The 16,536-nt window shown below is 40.3% G+C and overlaps 2 protein-coding genes across 3 annotated transcripts; both read left to right on the plus strand.

Moving 5' to 3' along the window:
• The first annotated feature begins 343 nt into the window (after positions 1-343).
• NONO (non-POU domain containing octamer binding) lies at positions 344-7,892 on the plus strand. 2 transcript variants are annotated; one of them, XM_053473717.1, is made up of 11 exons: positions 344-464; positions 1,330-1,457; positions 1,679-1,872; positions 2,771-3,072; positions 3,208-3,303; positions 4,483-4,679; positions 5,144-5,228; positions 5,303-5,405; positions 6,804-6,843; positions 6,931-7,043; positions 7,135-7,892. In XM_053473717.1, exons 2-11 carry the CDS (start codon positions 1,334-1,336, stop codon positions 7,261-7,263), a joined length of 1,383 nt encoding a protein of 460 aa, XP_053329692.1. In that variant the 5' UTR covers positions 344-464; positions 1,330-1,333; the 3' UTR covers positions 7,264-7,892. The 2 variants fall into 2 exon arrangements, with proteins under 2 accessions (XP_053329692.1, XP_053329691.1); XM_053473716.1 differs by having other exon boundaries at positions 380-478.
• Positions 7,893-10,242: 2,350 nt separating this feature from the next.
• On the plus strand, positions 10,243-15,613 carry LOC128503313 (mitochondrial ornithine transporter 1-like). Its single transcript, XM_053473356.1, has 9 exons — positions 10,243-10,253; positions 10,517-10,576; positions 11,442-11,548; positions 13,020-13,109; positions 13,672-13,930; positions 14,202-14,342; positions 14,495-14,667; positions 14,757-14,915; positions 15,486-15,613. Exons 1-9 carry the CDS (start codon positions 10,243-10,245, stop codon positions 15,611-15,613), a joined length of 1,128 nt encoding a protein of 375 aa, XP_053329331.1.
• The last annotated feature ends 923 nt before the right edge of the window (positions 15,614-16,536 follow it).

The raw sequence follows: 16,536 nt of genomic DNA on the forward strand, positions 1-16,536 counted from the left end.
TCATATGTATTGGAGAAAACCACTGTTACCCCAATGAATGCAACCACCTCGGAGACATTGCACACGCTTTGTGGACCCACGCTATAGAATATAGCTTTTTATTTTGAATGGATTCGCACTGCGCATGCCTACTTAGATCCCCATTATCCCCTTCCTCCTCCACTCTCACACAAGCTTGCCTTTCCGAACAATAAAGCCATTCTACCTCCCCCTCCTGGCCGCTTACAATGAAAGCTAACCAATGAGAAAAGCTGAATGGAATCGAAACCCTGGCTCCCGCAAAGTTCAGCCAATCCAGAGAACGCTTGTTGAGTGAAGGACAAAGCAGCTAGCGAATAGCAGTGCAAAAATAAGCAGCGGTTGTAGGGGGTTTGGTTGTGAGCCGTTTCCGTCGGGCACGAGCTTCCTTTGCTGCGCGGGAGGTCGTGCAGTAGTTCCGAGGAGAAGAACGGATTGTGTGTGCAGTACGTTCTTTACGGTATTACACCGGGCAGGGGGGCTTTATCTCACTATCTGAGGGAGGGTAATGTCCGGCTGCTCCCGTAGTTGGTTAATCGGCTCTGTAAGCCAGGGTAGTGCATGCAGGCCATAGCCTCATCGGGGGCGGGTTATCAGGAATGGGATGGTTTACTTAGCCGGAATAGCATCTTACATTTAAAATCAGGCGATTCTGGGCTTTTTCTAGTGCTGTTGTTGATAAAAATGTAATTCTTTACATTCGACCTTCTGTGATAGCTGGCTGAGAATGAGTTAATTGAGGATGGTCTTCTGTGAATGGGTTATATTAATAAAGACTCATTTTAAGAAAGAGACGTTCCTCATAAAGCACATATGATTGGTTTCTATGGTGCCTGCAGCATATTTATTGCTTTTGCCTCATTTTGTTCTTTTTGTTATATAGGGCATATTGTTCCACGGTATAAATGGTTTTCTTTCATACGTGGAACTCTTAGGAATATTTATAAAGCCTCCTGGTTTAGATTGGGCTTTGAGTTCTTTGTGCTGCAAATGTATTTATATAAAGACTGAGAAATCGCTCTTACTGTTCAAATTATACGATGGGGTAGATTTGTGCAGAAGGCCACATCAGCTCAACTAATGGATCATTTTGATTGGAAAGTCCTTTGGCGAGATTAAACGGTTGCTGAAACAAAAGGTTTTGGCAGGTTGGGATTAAAAAAAAAAAAAAGTAATTTCTGGTTGATCCTTTTAAAGATGTTTGGGGTGGGGGTTTCGTTTGTCCCCTGCAGGTAGCATCTTTAAATTATGTGACATTAATAGCAGCCCCTTCATCATATGTTTTTGCCTTTTTTTCTTTTAATATTGTAGAATCATGCAGGGAAACCGTGGCTTTAACCAGCAGAACCATGCTCCTCGGAAGCAGATGCACCAACACCATCAACAGATGCAGCAAGAGACCCCATCGCCCACCAATGGGCAGCAAATGCCCAGTCCCAGTAAGTGTCTGAAGTCTTCCTATATGTGTGTTTGGCATCGCATATGCAATGTACCATGATGCTGCCTGCCTTCAGCCTGTACAGAGAATCCGTTACATACGGTTTTGTTTGTCACCAATTTGGCGTTGCTTGCCGGTTTGCTTCCAGATGATTTAGATTGGTGAAAACAAATGTTTGTCACTGGTCCATTACTTGTTCTCTCCTCTACAATATGCTCCCAGATGACGGAGTGACCATCGATCTGAAGAACTTCCGCAAACCATGTGAGAAAACGTTCACTCAGAGAAGCCGTCTCTTTGTTGGCAATCTTCCGCCTGACGTTACGGAGGATGAACTTCGCAAAATGTTTGAGAAATATGGCAAAGCTGGCGAGATCTTCATTCACAAGGATAAAGGATTTGGCTTCATCAGACTGGTGAGTGGGTAGAATCGCAGCGGTATGCGTGACTTTGCTTTTAAGAAGTGCTGGGGTTTTGAAAATGGCTGCCATTTTCATTTAGCTCTACTGATGAGCTGAAATACCTACTAGGGGTATAGTGAAACCTAAGTAATGTGCCAGTTGGTCTGCATCACAAAACATAAACAAATCGGAAATTAGCTATTCTTACTTTATATCGCAAGCAGACACCATCGTCCAAGTAAGCGGTTATTCAGTCTTATATGTAGTGTTAATAAGATGAATGGTCCCATGCCATATAACCATGTGAAGACTAGCATGTCCTGTTAAAAGATGGTAGAATAGTGAGATGAGGGTGTTTGTTAAAAAAAAAAAAGGGTATTTATACATTGAATCATAGAGAATACATGAAACAACTCCAAAGACTATACAGGATCTATTTTACTAGACTGCAATGACCGTATTAAATGTTATGAATTGTATTAGGGATAGGCAGATCATTAGTTAAATCTTTAAGAGGTGAAGAATTTTAGTAATTAAGATATTGCGTGTATAAAGCAGGGTTTGGCTGTGTCCAGTCTAGGAAAATATAAGCTATATTTGAAGGTGTATAGCAGTGCTTGTAGGTTGCCCAAACGTGAGTTTGTTTGGTATAGTATTGATTATTTCAGTGTTGACCAGAAGGAAGAAGCTTTATTAGTAGCAGTGATTGGAGTAAAATGTAATCACACAAGCTTTCCAGACGTTCGATGTTTCGTTTAGTCTGAGTAACAAAAGTTTGCATGGTTTCGTGAATTTTCTTATTAACCCAAACCCTTAAATCTCTGTTTGTGAGATCCTTTTTCTTCTGGGTAGTATACTTAGGTTTGACGCACGTATCTCAAGTCCACTTAACTGGTATATGCCTTCTTTACAGGAAACACGTACTCTTGCTGAGATAGCAAAGGCTGAGCTTGACAACTTGCCTCTGCGGGGGAAACAGCTACGTGTCCGTTTTGCCTGCCACAGTGCAGCGTTGTCTGTGCGAAATCTCCCTCAGTTTGTGTCTAACGAGCTGCTGGAAGAGGCCTTCTCCATTTTTGGACAGGTAGAGAGAGCGGTGGTAATTGTGGATGATCGTGGAAGGGCCACCGGAAAAGGCATTGTGGAATTTGCCTCAAAGCCATCTGCACGAAAAGCTCTCGACCGCTGTGCTGATGGCTCCTATCTTCTTACTGCGTGAGTATTTAATGCGCATGTTACATAATTGGTTTCGGAATAAAATAAGGCATTTGTTTTGAGACAAATTAAAATGCTGATCTATGGCTAACCTGGAAAATAATGCAATCCAATATATATAATTCTTGTTTGCAGGTTCCCCCGTCCTATAACTGTTGAACCAATGGATCAACATGATGAGGAAGAAGGACTTCCAGAAAAGCTTATCGTCAAGAATCAGACCTACCACAAGTATGATCCAAAAAATTCCTTTAAAGTGTATTTTTGCTTTTTACAATTCTTTGTGCTAAATCATCATATGTAATGGAGTTTTGCTTATTTGGGGTAAGGTATCCCAACCTTTCTCAATCCGCATGATTACTCATCCCCACTAACCCCATGTAACAGGGGAACTCCCACCATACATTCATGTCCTTTTGTTGTAGGAAACATGTATGTAATATTTGTTGCATACATTTAGCACTTATTCCTATATTTCACGCAAGTAGTCCCCTACCCGTGATCCTCTATTTGTAAAGCTGGCTTCCGCGACCTGGAAGCCTCTTGGAGATTGGAACACCGCACCAGTTGCGTCTCACACAGTGCAGCAGACAATGTAATGTTGTAAATATTTATGCTGCAAATTGCTTCAGACTATCTCACACAAGTCAAATATTGCAAAATATACCGGCTTGTGACAAAGCTTGGGCTAGAATCTCCTCTTGGTGTCTTAAGTGGTGAAGGCAACATGCAACTGGAGCAATTAATGGCTGTACTGCATGTAGGTGCCACTGGGGGAAAATGGGAGCTAAGGAATACCTGGGCAGAAATATGGGTATGTTTTTCTTGCCCTTCTGCTTTAAATAACAAAACTAAGTGCCCAGCGCATGATTTAAATATGCCGCATGTTGTGGCTGGCGGTAGGAGTTTTCCTTTAAGTCGATGTTAGGTGAGGAGATGAGTAAGAGATTGAACTGTAATTTTGGTCCTGCCACAGGCTGCCCCAATTAGATTTCATTATGTGAAATTTCCAGGTTTCTCTGAAAAAACAAATGCACAAAGCGCCTGCGGAAAAGCAGTTTAGCAAATCACTTTTCTTATGCGCTTACTCGCTTTACTGACGTGTCTATGTTTACAGGACACACTCAAAGTTATGACAGGGCTGTGGGTAGATGTACATCTTTAGTGTATAATCTTACCTTTTGACTTGCCAATATTCCTTTATATTAATTTAGAACTGTCACAGACCACAGTGGGGCAATGAATTGTATTGACGGGATAAACCTGTGGCGGAAGCATTACCAAGGCAAATGAAGCCATATCGCCCATATTTTTATATCTGTAAAAAAACATCATCTCCTAGACATATATTTTGTCACCTTTGGCTTATGTTTTGAAGTACTGAATATTATTTTATTGCCCTGCTATCAGGGAACGAGAGCAGCCTCCTCGCTTTGCCCAGCCTGGTTCCTTTGAGTATGAATATGCAATGCGCTGGAAAGCACTCATCGAAATGGAGAAGCAGCAACAAGACCAAGTTGATAGGAACATCAAGGAGGCACAAGAGAAGATGGAGGTAGAGATGGAGGCAGCAAGACATGAGCACCAGGTCATGCTTATGCGGCAAGGTGAGTCCACCTGTATATTTGTTGCCGTATTGAATATTGGCGTAACCAAAAGATGTGGCCGCTGCCATGCTCTTTCATCAAATCACAAACTTTTAGGAGTAGAATTAGGAGAAAGCAAATATAAAATATTTTTGCAATTAATATTAAAAATGACACTTCACTATGAAATATATACAGTTTGCATAGTCTATATGTTAGACATTTTTATTTGTGATTTTACAAGTTTGAGGGGCCGTACTATCCATTGCCTTATTTACTTTTATTTGTGATATTCTGCATCTCCAGCTTTTCTTTGAATGCATGAAAATAGCTAAACAGCTACCCTTTGAGTCCCTTACAGTTGGTATTATCACAATAGTCAACACATATTCTGCACCCATTGGTGAGCCAAAAGTTGCATGCTGGATTGCGGAATAAATGTAAATTTATACCACTTATTTTTCCCTTTCCTTGCTCGCGCTCAGACCTGATGAGACGCCAGGAAGAGCTGCGTAGGATGGAGGAGCTGCATAACCAAGAAGTTCAGAAGCGGAAGCAGATGGAGCTCAGGTATGGGCAGCGAGAGTGTTCTCTGTTTGAGGTGGGCTTGTCTGGCAGCGCTTTAATGCTGTGTGTGCCCACAGACACGAGGAAGAACGTAGACGGCGCGAGGAAGAAACTCGAAGACAACAAGAGGAGATGCTTCGGCGTCAGCAGGAGGGTTTCAAAGGAAACTACCCCGATGCTGTGAGTGTACTTCGCTCTACGTGAAAGTGGATTTTGCAGCATTAGAAAAGATGTTTTTACCATTCTGTGGGCTAGCATATATGTGGAGTTGCAGAAACATTCAAGACCTCCTGTTGTCCCTTGTCTAAGTTTGAACGGATCTTAGAAAACGTATATGAATGTACAAAAATGGTTCTGCTTATATTAAAGGCTTCAAGCTTGTTATATGAATGTACAATTTTTGTACCACTTGTTTTTAAAGGCTCTATTTCCTAACTCTCCAACTCGACATTATGTCATTGTGCAGAAGGCCCTCTGGCACATATTATGTTAGTTTTTCTCCCAGTCGCAAATATACCCTTTCACATGCTAATCACATAAGAGGCGACTGTCCTTTGTGCAACAAAAGAAATTGACCGTCCTGTTTCATGCCCCTCCCCCCATTCACTTACAATTGGCAATTTACACAGAGCACAAATCGATAAGGGTCACTCAACAGATGTGATTCTTACATATGTAAATGTAGACGCAGATGTCTGAACTGAAACCACTGTGTACCTTCTAAATGTAATGACTCCTCCCTTGTTATGATGTAAACAACCAATACCTATTTAGAGTTCCATCAAATTTTTTTTAGTGTTAGTGGTGCTTCAGAAGAAAAAAAAAAAACTTTACGTTACATGTTTGGTTACAGTAACATCGCAATGGTTTAAACATTTCAATGTTTGTGTTGTACATTTTATCTCTTGGTATACGATGGAAAAGAGCCTCTAGTCCGGCTCAATGGACCCAACCCAAAGCAGAGTAGATGTGCCAGATCTGGTAATTATTAGATACATTTCCAAGAAAAGAACAATACCGAGAATAAAGACAACTGGCTAAAAGAAAAAAAAAATGTAGTATTGGCTTCCCCCTATTAATGACAAACGTAGGAGTCTCGCTGACCCAAGTACTACCTTTTTTTGTTTTGTTTTGTTTCTCTCCTGGCCTGTTCTACTCAAGCACTTGTGGTCAGTATAGCCGGCAAATAAATCTCCCTCAAGTGCCGTATCTTTAGGACTGTACCTATGTAAATCCATATTTAATTCTGGGTAAAGACAACTTTGTTGCTTTATTTACATTTCATCAACCATCATGTATGGGTGCACTTGTGTATACCAGAAAGCACCATTTATATAGAAAATAGTAGTTATGGTTGTCGCAATAATATCTGTTGAACATTTGACGGGTGCTTCTGATCTGGATCGTTGGTTAGCGGAAGGACCTGCAGATAATAATATTCCATTAATTATAATCAGTGGAATTGTAAGAGATTTTATCATGCGTTTAAAATGACATGCGTGTGCTATTACCCACGCTTGTGTGCCTGTCCTAGAAATAAGACATGAATGTTGAGTTGTTACTTCATTGTCATTTCAGAGGGAAGCTGATATTAGAATGGCGCAGATGGCCCTGCCAGGTATAGTCTTATCTATTATCTCATACCTTTTTGGTCTTCTCTTAATTGTGCGTAAGAGTATTTTTTCACTTATTTTATTTTAAACAGGCTCAATAGGCATTAATAACCGGCCCCCAATGGGTGGAAGTAATGTTCCTGCTGGCACGGCAGCATCTGCAGGGCCTGGTGCGATGATGCCTGAGGGAGCTGCTATCGGAATGGTAAGGTTCTAGCGACCACTGCTAAACTACCAGTATATTACGTCGATCTGTATATTTATACATTGTTTTTGTTGCCTCCCCCAACCTGCAGGCTACCCCTCCAACTGAGCGCTTTGGACAGGCTCCCAACATAGAAACCCTTGGTGGAAACAACCAGCCTGCTTTCCCCCGCGGAGCCCCCGGAGCTGACTTTGGTCCTAACAAACGTCGGCGATATTGATTGCATTGAATTGGGCCATTTGTGCTGCCATGTGGGCTAGTGAGACTGGTTTTGTATTGGTAGTGTTCACGTGGTTCTTCGGTTTTCAGAACAGATGGACTGACCCTTTAATTTTTATCCACATTTTTGTTCAAGGGAGGGTGGCACTACTTCTTAGCAGGTAAAATTTATATAATGTGAAAAGCTTAATGAAGAGGGTACTAAGTTTGTCTATACGCTCTGGCAAAGAATGGATTTCAATCCCCCCCCCCAAAAAAGCTGTAAAGTATTTAGTACCACGGTGCCCTACTTTCCTGCCACCTCTGTCCATCATGCAGTTTGGATTTTGGTTATTAATGATCCACCTGGCCAGAGCGCCAACTGAAAAGGCTGTGTTTTTGTTTATATTTTATATTCTGGACCATATTTTTTTTTTGTGTAGATTTCTTTGTGCGGTTGTTGCGTGCTGGCATAGTCTAATCCAGCTCCTGTCCACAGTCCCCTTCACCTTAGTTCCTTTTGCTCTGTTTGTTACATAATTCTCATGTCCTAAGTGTCTCCTTCTCCTCACAGCTAGGCTAGGAGTTGTTTCTGGTTATTCAACAATGAGATGTGATAACCGTTCATAAATAAATGGAATTTTAAACCTTTTTTTTTTCAATAAGTGTCTGAAACGTTATTGACTTTTTTCACTTGCCAACACCTGAGGCAGCGGGGGCTTCATTCAATGACCCATTTTAGGCTTTTCCAGACAAAAACTAGCACTAAACAGAGGTTGAACCGCACGTGCATGTTTAGCATCGCCATCGTATTTTCAATGAAAAGTCATTGTTTGACAAATAAGATTAAAAAAAGCCTCATTGCAGACAGCAAATTAATAGTTAAACTAAACCATTTGTAACACTTAAGACTCCATCGCTGCAATCTTTTTAAATATTTTTATTCAATATAAAGATATGACATGTACATAAAACACTTATTTGATGACAAATGGTAGTACCCTACCTCAACATACATTCCATAAATGTGATTCGAATTTGGCGGGCTAAGGCCCTCAAAAGATATTGCTTCATATTTTGTAGGTTGTGTTTTCACAATAAATATCTTAATTAACTCCCGTTTTTATAATCTCATTTTGAATTATAACATTTGGTGTGATCTGAAAGAATTTTACGATCAGAGATAACATTTATTATGAGATAAAACATAACATCCGTGAATCAGAATTGGCGGGCAAAAGGCACTCTAAAGATATTGCTTTGTTCTAAACTGTGGGGATTCCGGGTAAAATTTTACTCTTGATCATTTCATGGGCTTTGGCCACAATCCAACATGGCAGACAGGTATATTTGTAACATACATGTGTGTAGGGTTCTGTTTTACAAACGTGGGTGGTAATTAAATGTGTCAAACATATAACTTAACAATAATAACATATAATGGCATTTAAGCGAAAAAATTGTCATTTGAACAAGTAAACACAGTAAATTAATAAAATTAAATCAACCCAGACCCTGAAAAATACTTTTAATATACAGAATAGTAAGATTTCAGCTCCCTCCCAGATTCTATTTACTATTTTTATGCTTGGACTAGAGAGCACACCATGTATCAATATATATAATACTTTTTACCCGACAATAAGATTCTGAGCAAACGTTAGGACACTAGACCTCCTTAGGTTTTTATGATCTTCGTTGTCCAGTCAGATTTGCTGCTAAATGTTTGTTTTTCTTTTGTAAATTTATATATACATAGATAAAAGGAAGATGTTGCAGCATGGTGCGTAAGATCTTTTTTGCCCTCCATTTTGGAGGAATGCATATTAAAGTTCTGACAGAGCATTCTTCTATTGTAGGATACATCAGACTGTCCCTTTTAATGATTTCCCTAACAAAACCCAAAAGTGTATATGATAGCCGAGGTTCACTTCTCTGATTGTGAGATTTCATGGATAGGTGTACAGGAGAGATTAGAGGTTCCAAATCTACCTCAGGACAAGCCGTGTCCCAAGAATCAAACCCCCTAAAGCAAAGGCCAAAACTGGCCACCCCTTTTTTTGGTTCCTTCCGGGGCATTAGTGTCTTGGAAGATGGGTAAATGCTTATCTTGCGTGACTTGCTGTGCGACGGTTATTATGCTGGAAAGCAATTGAATTATATTTTAGCATACGACGCACTAATACAAAATGGAGTCGGAGCCATCTTGTTTCCTTTAAATTGTAAAAAGGATTTTGTTTTCCCTCCTCTTCTCACTTAATGAAAACAAAGAAGCTTTGATGAAAATAGCTGCTTCAGCAAGTATCGCCTGATTAAATAAACGGGTAGTTTAAATAGCAGGAGAAATTTTTGGGAGTAGAAACTATTTTATCTCAATGTATGTGAATTTCACAGGTTGCGACATCGCTAGACCCCTGAAACTGATTAACAACCGAGAAGGTTTTCTGGATCTCTGGAAATCGTCTTCTGGAAATACACACATAAACACCAGATGTTTTCTGACAAGTATTCCTTAGATCGGTGGTAAATAATGGAAATAAATGTGCGGAAATATGCTATTAAGTTTCTAATTAAAATAAGTAAAAATCCATAATTCTGATCAATAGGTGGAGATTATGGTAATAAGCATTGTCTTTAAATGTTTATGTTTAGACAAAGGAGGGGTTCCCATATAAAAAGATTAATTTTCAGATCCTGAGATTTCTGGATTATTGTTTTACTCTCATAATTACTTTATCTAATAATCTTTGCATTTACTATCTTCTCCTGGCTAATTGGAATTTTACAGCAATTGAGAATTTGAGAGTTATTTTTTTTTCCACCTAATTTCCACTGAACCAGGATTTATAGCAGCAAGGACCAGCTGGACCACATAAATACACCACGGTAAAATATAATGGTGTTATTATTCTTGTGAATTTTGTCTTCGTCAATATACAAGAGTTTTATCTCTTCTCTTACATATGACGGCTTATGAGATTGCAGTTTGTAACTCGTAAACATGGCAATGATGTAAATTGTAATTTTAAGTTATTTTTTTCTGAAGTTTGACATTATTTGCATTTTTTAAAGGTTTGCTAATACTTTAGATGTTACTAAAGTACAGATACAATATATACCATATTTCCCCATGTATAAGACGTACCTTTTTTAGAAAAAATTGGGGTCTAAAAACTGGGTGCGTCTTATACAGTGGTGGTAGATTTTTTTACATTTTTTTTTTTACCGGAAAGGGGACCTGCTGCTTACCTCTGACTCCGCTCCGTTCCTGTTAGAGCAGCGCAGAGAGAAACAGCAGCCCCCACCGAAGTCTACAAGCGACACCAGAAGATCAGGTAAGGGTACAATAGCTTAATTCTATAATTGCAGAATGGCCATGTGCAATAAATAAAACCAAGGGTATAATTAAATGCCCGAGTCCAAACGTATCTTAATATAATTTAAATATATACAATATTACGGTATAGGATGTAGATGAAATAGATGTCTGCATAACGATCAGTCTTCAATATTTTGTTCCACTTGGGAGCATCTTCGTGCTTCCACTATTTGTAATAGGGGCTGCTTTGCTGACACTGATTGGCTGCTGGCACAAAAACTGGCCCATTGATGGGAGCTGCAGCTACTCCCAAAGGCAAATGCTTTGTTTTTATTTTGACATTTTTAATGAATGCAAAGTACTTGCAGAGTACTGAAATAGCTTTCTGTTTTGGTGAGGCTGCTTGGGACATATCTACAAACTATCACACAAACAGCCTTTTTTCCAAAGAGCTCTAAACACAAGCAATGCAACCTGGTGAATCAGGTAAAGGTATAGCACCTAAGCCAATAGAACCACTACTACACTAATTTAATTACGTGGCCTGTAAACTAAACCCATAATGCACCCTGTTTTGGGTACAGCAGATGCACACTGGGAAGACATCTATAGTCATCCTAATGGTAGGAGATTAGAAAATGACAGAGATACCGATATCCATAATCCCTTCAAACGGAAGCTACGCACGAGCTGGGTTTCACTGCAGACCTATTTAATAAAACCTACTAAACACAGATCACTACATCTGCTTGGGGGAAATTACAACCCATCAGCTGACGCTAATACTGTGAATGAAACGTAAACAACACCCCGTACGGGTCAGATCAACTCCGCTGAGATGTCAAGATTGCCTCTTTCCGCGCCACGGAAACTCGTTTAAGTCACGTGACTCACACGAAGCCAGCCGATGATCCGCGCTCTGTTCCTTATCTCGCCGGCGCGTGCTCGCACTTGTCGCAGCATTATTACGTCAGCCGCCTGTCGCCAGGTGAGAGTTTAGTCACCGTGGGGCTTTATGTAGTTCCTTGCAGTGACCGAGAACACTCGTGTTTAATACACTTATGGGCACAGTTTGTTAACCCTTTGAGTAAAGCTTAATGAAGCTATGTTATTATGTAACATGTTTAAAGTGACATTCCGGGCCCAACTACATACGTGTTTTTACAAGTCATTGGAGTTCAGGATTTATTTCATTTAATGTATTTTACTATAACTTTCTGAAGCAGCTGGGGTCCTTGCAGTGCTGTGCAGCGGGGTGCTTGCAGTGCTGTGCAGCGGGGTGCTTGCAGTGCTGTGCAGCAGGGTAAGGCAGTATTTCCCAGTGACTGCTGCTGGCCCATCTCCTTAGACTGGAAGTTGACCTCACACATTGGGTTAAAGGCATCTTGGTTTGTAACCCTTGTTAATGCGTCGCATGTATTTGCATGCGGTAAAATACACTGTATGTCTATGAGGAATGGACTCTAATGTGCATTTACAAAAAATATATATGGGGTGGTATGTTTAATTCATATAGAATTGTATGTGTAGATGACTCATGTGAAGACTCCGTTTACAAAACATGGTCAATTCCTTGTAGTGTAACAATATTGAGCAGTAATAAGAACTGAGGAACTTATACAAGCACTCTATATAGCGCATGAGTGAATGCAGCCTCTGCAGAAGAATGCATTAGGAGCATATCCCAGTCGTATGCACATATGCCCAGCGGCCCCTCTGTGCAAGACCCTTTTAACCCCTTAAGGATAATGGGCGCTCCCTAAACCCATTGAAAACAATGCATTTTGAGCCCGTACATGTATGGGCTTTGTCATTAAGGGGTTAAAGCAATGATTTATAGCGCTTAGGGGTTTTATATCTAGTTTTCTAACTTCTATATTATATGCCTGTTCATTTAAATTTAACCGCTGTTATTCGTTTAAATGTGGTTCTTAGACATTAATGTAATTATGAGATTAAATCATGGGATACATTTGTGTGAGGGTTGATCACACAGCGTTGCATACTTATGTAATCAACAGTGTGTCTCCATAGTCCCAGAGGTCTAAAAACATCAAGTTTTTGAGGTTTATTCCATAAAGGGAGAGTTGGCAGGAGAGTTATGGTTTTAAGTCTCTCTGCTGTTCATGAAAAAGGGCAAACACTGGCAGCTTTCTCAGCGAGAGGCTGAACTCCCCCCCCCCCGTATAATGTATAATTCAATATGCAAGGAAATGTATCTGATTATACCTTATATAGGGCAAGCCAAGCCCTCCCAGCAGCAGAATCTGGCAGGACCTTTATAATGTATAGTGATGTCAAGGAGATTTTATACTGTCTTGTCTTCCAATAAAATCAAGCTGCTTTTTCAGTAAGGTGATTAACATTATCTGTGTTACTCATTTTCTTGTATTTTATGTATTTGAATGAAATATGTTTAACCTGTATGTGTGATGTTAATCTATCTTTTATTCATTCAGTTATCTTCACTCAGGCCAATATGTCAGAAGACAAGAATAACTCCTCTCACCTAATGCAGGCGCTAATTAACCTAACAGCAGGGGCAATGGGTGCGTGTTTTTGTTTTTAGATGTCTTACAAGGGCACCTGCATGTACTGTAGGAGACCAGCATGCACCTGGCCTATGTGATCTTATTACGTATGTTCAGTAGGTGATGTCCCTGTCTACATATTAAAACCAAAGTTAAGGTGCTCCTATAGAGCACATCTTCTTTTGAACACATCTGTTACCAATTTCTCTCTCCTATGTTTCAGGTTGTACAATTTAATGATTGTAATTAATTTCTCCATGTTTCTTCTAAGGTTCATTGGAATCTCTATGGTTGTTAATCCCTAGGGGCCATTGATTTCCTTTTGGAGAATTTCAACACACACATTACTGTGCAATATAAATGCCGTGCTTTGTGAAAGATGTTTTTTCTTTTTTTTCTCTTTTTTACTATGTAACAGCCATAGGTTGGTAGGTTAATTCTGTAAGATCAGGAGGCATTGTTAATCACTGCCCTTGTCACTACCATTTCTAATCATGCCTAGAACGTAATTGTACGTATTACCTGCCTCTTGCAGACAATATCCTTTGAGGTCTGGCGTCATGTTGTGTCTATCCTGTAGGTGGCGTGGCTTGCGTGGTTAGTGGACAACCTTTTGACACAGCAAAGGTGAAGATGCAGGCTTTCCCATCCATATATCGAGGCTTCCTGGATTGTGCTGTGCGCACGTATAACACAGAGGGGCTGCGTGGGTTGTATCATGGTACGACCCCTGCCCTGGTGGCAAATGTGGCAGAAAATGCAGTTCTTTTTGCATGTTATGGGTTCTGTCAGAACATTGTTGCTCAAGCCCTGGGGCTTCGAGATACATCACAGCTCAGGTGTGTATAGTTTAGTTATAGTTGGCGTTGACTGATTGCTTACGCTATATATCTTCACATTTCTGTCCTCCTCCGAACTCCCTTACGCTCTATTAGTTTTCTCTTGATGCCAAACTCCATTGTCAGACTCCTCATTTTTTATTATTTTCTTTTTATTGCTCCATCCCCTTTTTATGATATGTGCTCATATTCCCTTCCTCTTGCATCATTATTTTCTGGATGTATGCTTCTGAATGTGGCTTGTCATGGAGTATTTCTCCATTTGTTTTAGTGACTGGCATAAGGCTGCTTCTGGTTCCCTAGCTTCAGTTTTCTCCTCCCTGGTCCTTTGTCCTACGGAATTGGTGAAGTGCCGCATGCAGACCCAGCATGAAATGCGTATGTCAGGCTACATAGGTGTACCTGGGAAAAGGTAAGTGAATTCAGAAGGTGGAGGGCACTTTGACAGTGTGGTGGTATAGTTCACAAGCTATTTTCAGCAAACAAAGGCAAATGATTTGTATTTATCACTGGTACATTTTATGAATGATCTTTAACTTTTTCTGGTACTTTTCACACCTGCAGCGGTCCATGGTCTGTTGTTCGTGCTATCTTAAGTTCAGATGGTGTGCCTGGTCTGTTTCGTGGGCTCAGTAGCACATGGCTACGGGAGATTCCAGGATACTTCTTCTTTTTTGGTGGTTATGAGCTCAGTAACAGTATCCTTACTCGCAGACAGACAAGTGACAAGACTCCAGGTGAGTTTTTTATATCACCTGGGATTAAGGGATTATGTTCCTCATTATCTTTGTGAATACATTGCTTTTTTCACCCCTGTCGATGTCAGGTGCGCTGGTAGTCACAATAAGCGGCGGGATAGGAGGGGCCTGTTTCTGGCTTGCAGTATATCCAGTGGACTCTGTAAAGTCGAGAATTCAGGTTCTATCTTTAGCGTCGCGTCAAGAAGGCTTCATCTTGTCTTTGCTGCACATTTTGAGGACAGAAGGTCAGAAGCCAGCAGTATGTGAGTAGGGAGAAGCATTATTGTACAATGGGCTTGAAACGGTGGGGTTAATGTTGTATCTTTTTTTTAATTTATATACTGTAGATGTTTGCTACTTTATATACTTCAAATCTACCGGTTTTTGTATTGAAACAAAACATTCTTTGTGTTTTGGAGAATTTGTTGAAATGTTAATTATTTTGGGGACAGAGATGTGCAATTTCAGCTAGTGTAAATCAAGAAGCTAGCGGATACCCCAGATCATCTCTGTGGCTAGTTGATCCCCGTATTCTTCAACATGTAGGGGTAGAAATGAAGGAACTTGCCTTAAAACTGCAGCTTCAGCGCACTGCTCCCCTCCGTTGTCCTGTTTAGCGTCACTCGTGGCTGCCAGTCAGTAGCAGGAAAGTGCTCTTGTTGCAGAATTCTTCCAAGCACACGCAAGGCATAGTAAATAAAAAATTTAAATGGGAAAGTGCATATGATGGCAGTAGTGTCTTGTAGGAACGTGATTTATCTGTAATGCTCAGTAAAACTGTGTATCCACTCATTTCTTTCTTTTTTTGTTTACAGGAGTCTTAACCCTGTACAGTGGCCTGATGCCTACTGTGGTCAGAGCATTCCCTTCCAATGCTGCCCTGTTCCTGGCTTATGAGATGACAAAGAGGACCCTGACCAAGTGTTTATATAGCAGTAACTGAGCGTTCTGGCTATTGACCCCTGGTCCATTTTTTTCCCGATACGCTTTTACCACAACTGGTGGTTTTTCACACAGATCTTAATAGGGATGTTGCACTAATTGCATTTTGATGACATCACAACAGCTGTGAGTCACAATTTGGAATCTGTAAATAAGATGAGGTTTTTTTTTTTGCATATTTGGGGATAATAACTTTCCAACTGGGACTGAAAACAGCCTTGATACTGCTGGGCCAGCTTGCCCTTTCTCGTAATAACAAACATCCTGACAACATTCTGTCTGAAATCACCGGCTTTTGTGAGTTGAGCAACTGAAGCTAAGCTCAGAGGAACATTAGTGCTGCAAGTTTCCCTAAAACCTGTTCTCTTGAGATGTGTCCCTGATGATATCAATCAGGCTTGACCTTAGGAAACTCCTCAATCAATGATGGATTTACAGCGCATCTACTCGCTTCTAGGACTAAAAAAAGGGAGTACTGGAGAGAAACAGGAACATAGGCTGACACTAATAATGTGACTGTAATAATGTAAAGATAGGATTTATTACCATGCCATCAAAAAACATCCTAGTTTTATTTACCAAGATTACATGCATACCATAATCTATGGTGGTCTATGACATGTTTTCTATTTTTTCCCCAGTTATACTACATGCTTTCCTTAAGTTTTGAAGTCTTCGCTTCAAGTTCTGTTTCTTTGGTACCCTTCTGCTTTCAATCCACCTACTAACTGTTTTTTCTATGCTGCCACGTCCTTCTCCTCCTCTGTACCTTCACAATACTCCCTCCCACCTCTGTTTTCTCACTTCTGTATAAACTGTCTTCACCCCTTCCCTAACCCTAGTCAGTTAACTGTCGAGTTTGTGTGATATTTGTGTAATAAAATATTTTTGGAGCAGATTGCTGTATTTTGTCTGTGGGACTGG

The sequence above is a fragment of the Spea bombifrons genome, chromosome 8 (assembly GCF_027358695.1).
Source record: "Spea bombifrons isolate aSpeBom1 chromosome 8, aSpeBom1.2.pri, whole genome shotgun sequence".
Taxonomy (NCBI): Eukaryota; Metazoa; Chordata; class Amphibia; order Anura; family Pelobatidae; genus Spea; species Spea bombifrons.

What these genes read in the sequence shown, in the direction of transcription:
- NONO (XM_053473717.1), top strand. Translation starts at nt 1,334, where the DNA reads ATGCAGGGAAACCGTGGCTTTAACCAGCAGAACCATGCTCCTCGGAAG. An exon ending in GCAGCAAATGCCCAGTCCCA is followed by an intron (nt 1,458 to 1,678) that starts GTAAGTGTCTGA and finishes ATATGCTCCCAG; the next exon opens with ATGACGGAGTGACCATCGAT. An exon ending in AAGAATCAGACCTACCACAA is followed by an intron (nt 3,304 to 4,482) that starts GTATGATCCAAA and finishes CCCTGCTATCAG; the next exon opens with GGAACGAGAGCAGCCTCCTC.
- LOC128503313 (XM_053473356.1), top strand. An exon ending in AAGCGACACCAGAAGATCAG is followed by an intron (nt 10,577 to 11,441) that starts GTAAGGGTACAA and finishes AACTCGTTTAAG; the next exon opens with TCACGTGACTCACACGAAGC. An exon ending in GACAAGTGACAAGACTCCAG is followed by an intron (nt 14,668 to 14,756) that starts GTGAGTTTTTTA and finishes TGTCGATGTCAG; the next exon opens with GTGCGCTGGTAGTCACAATA.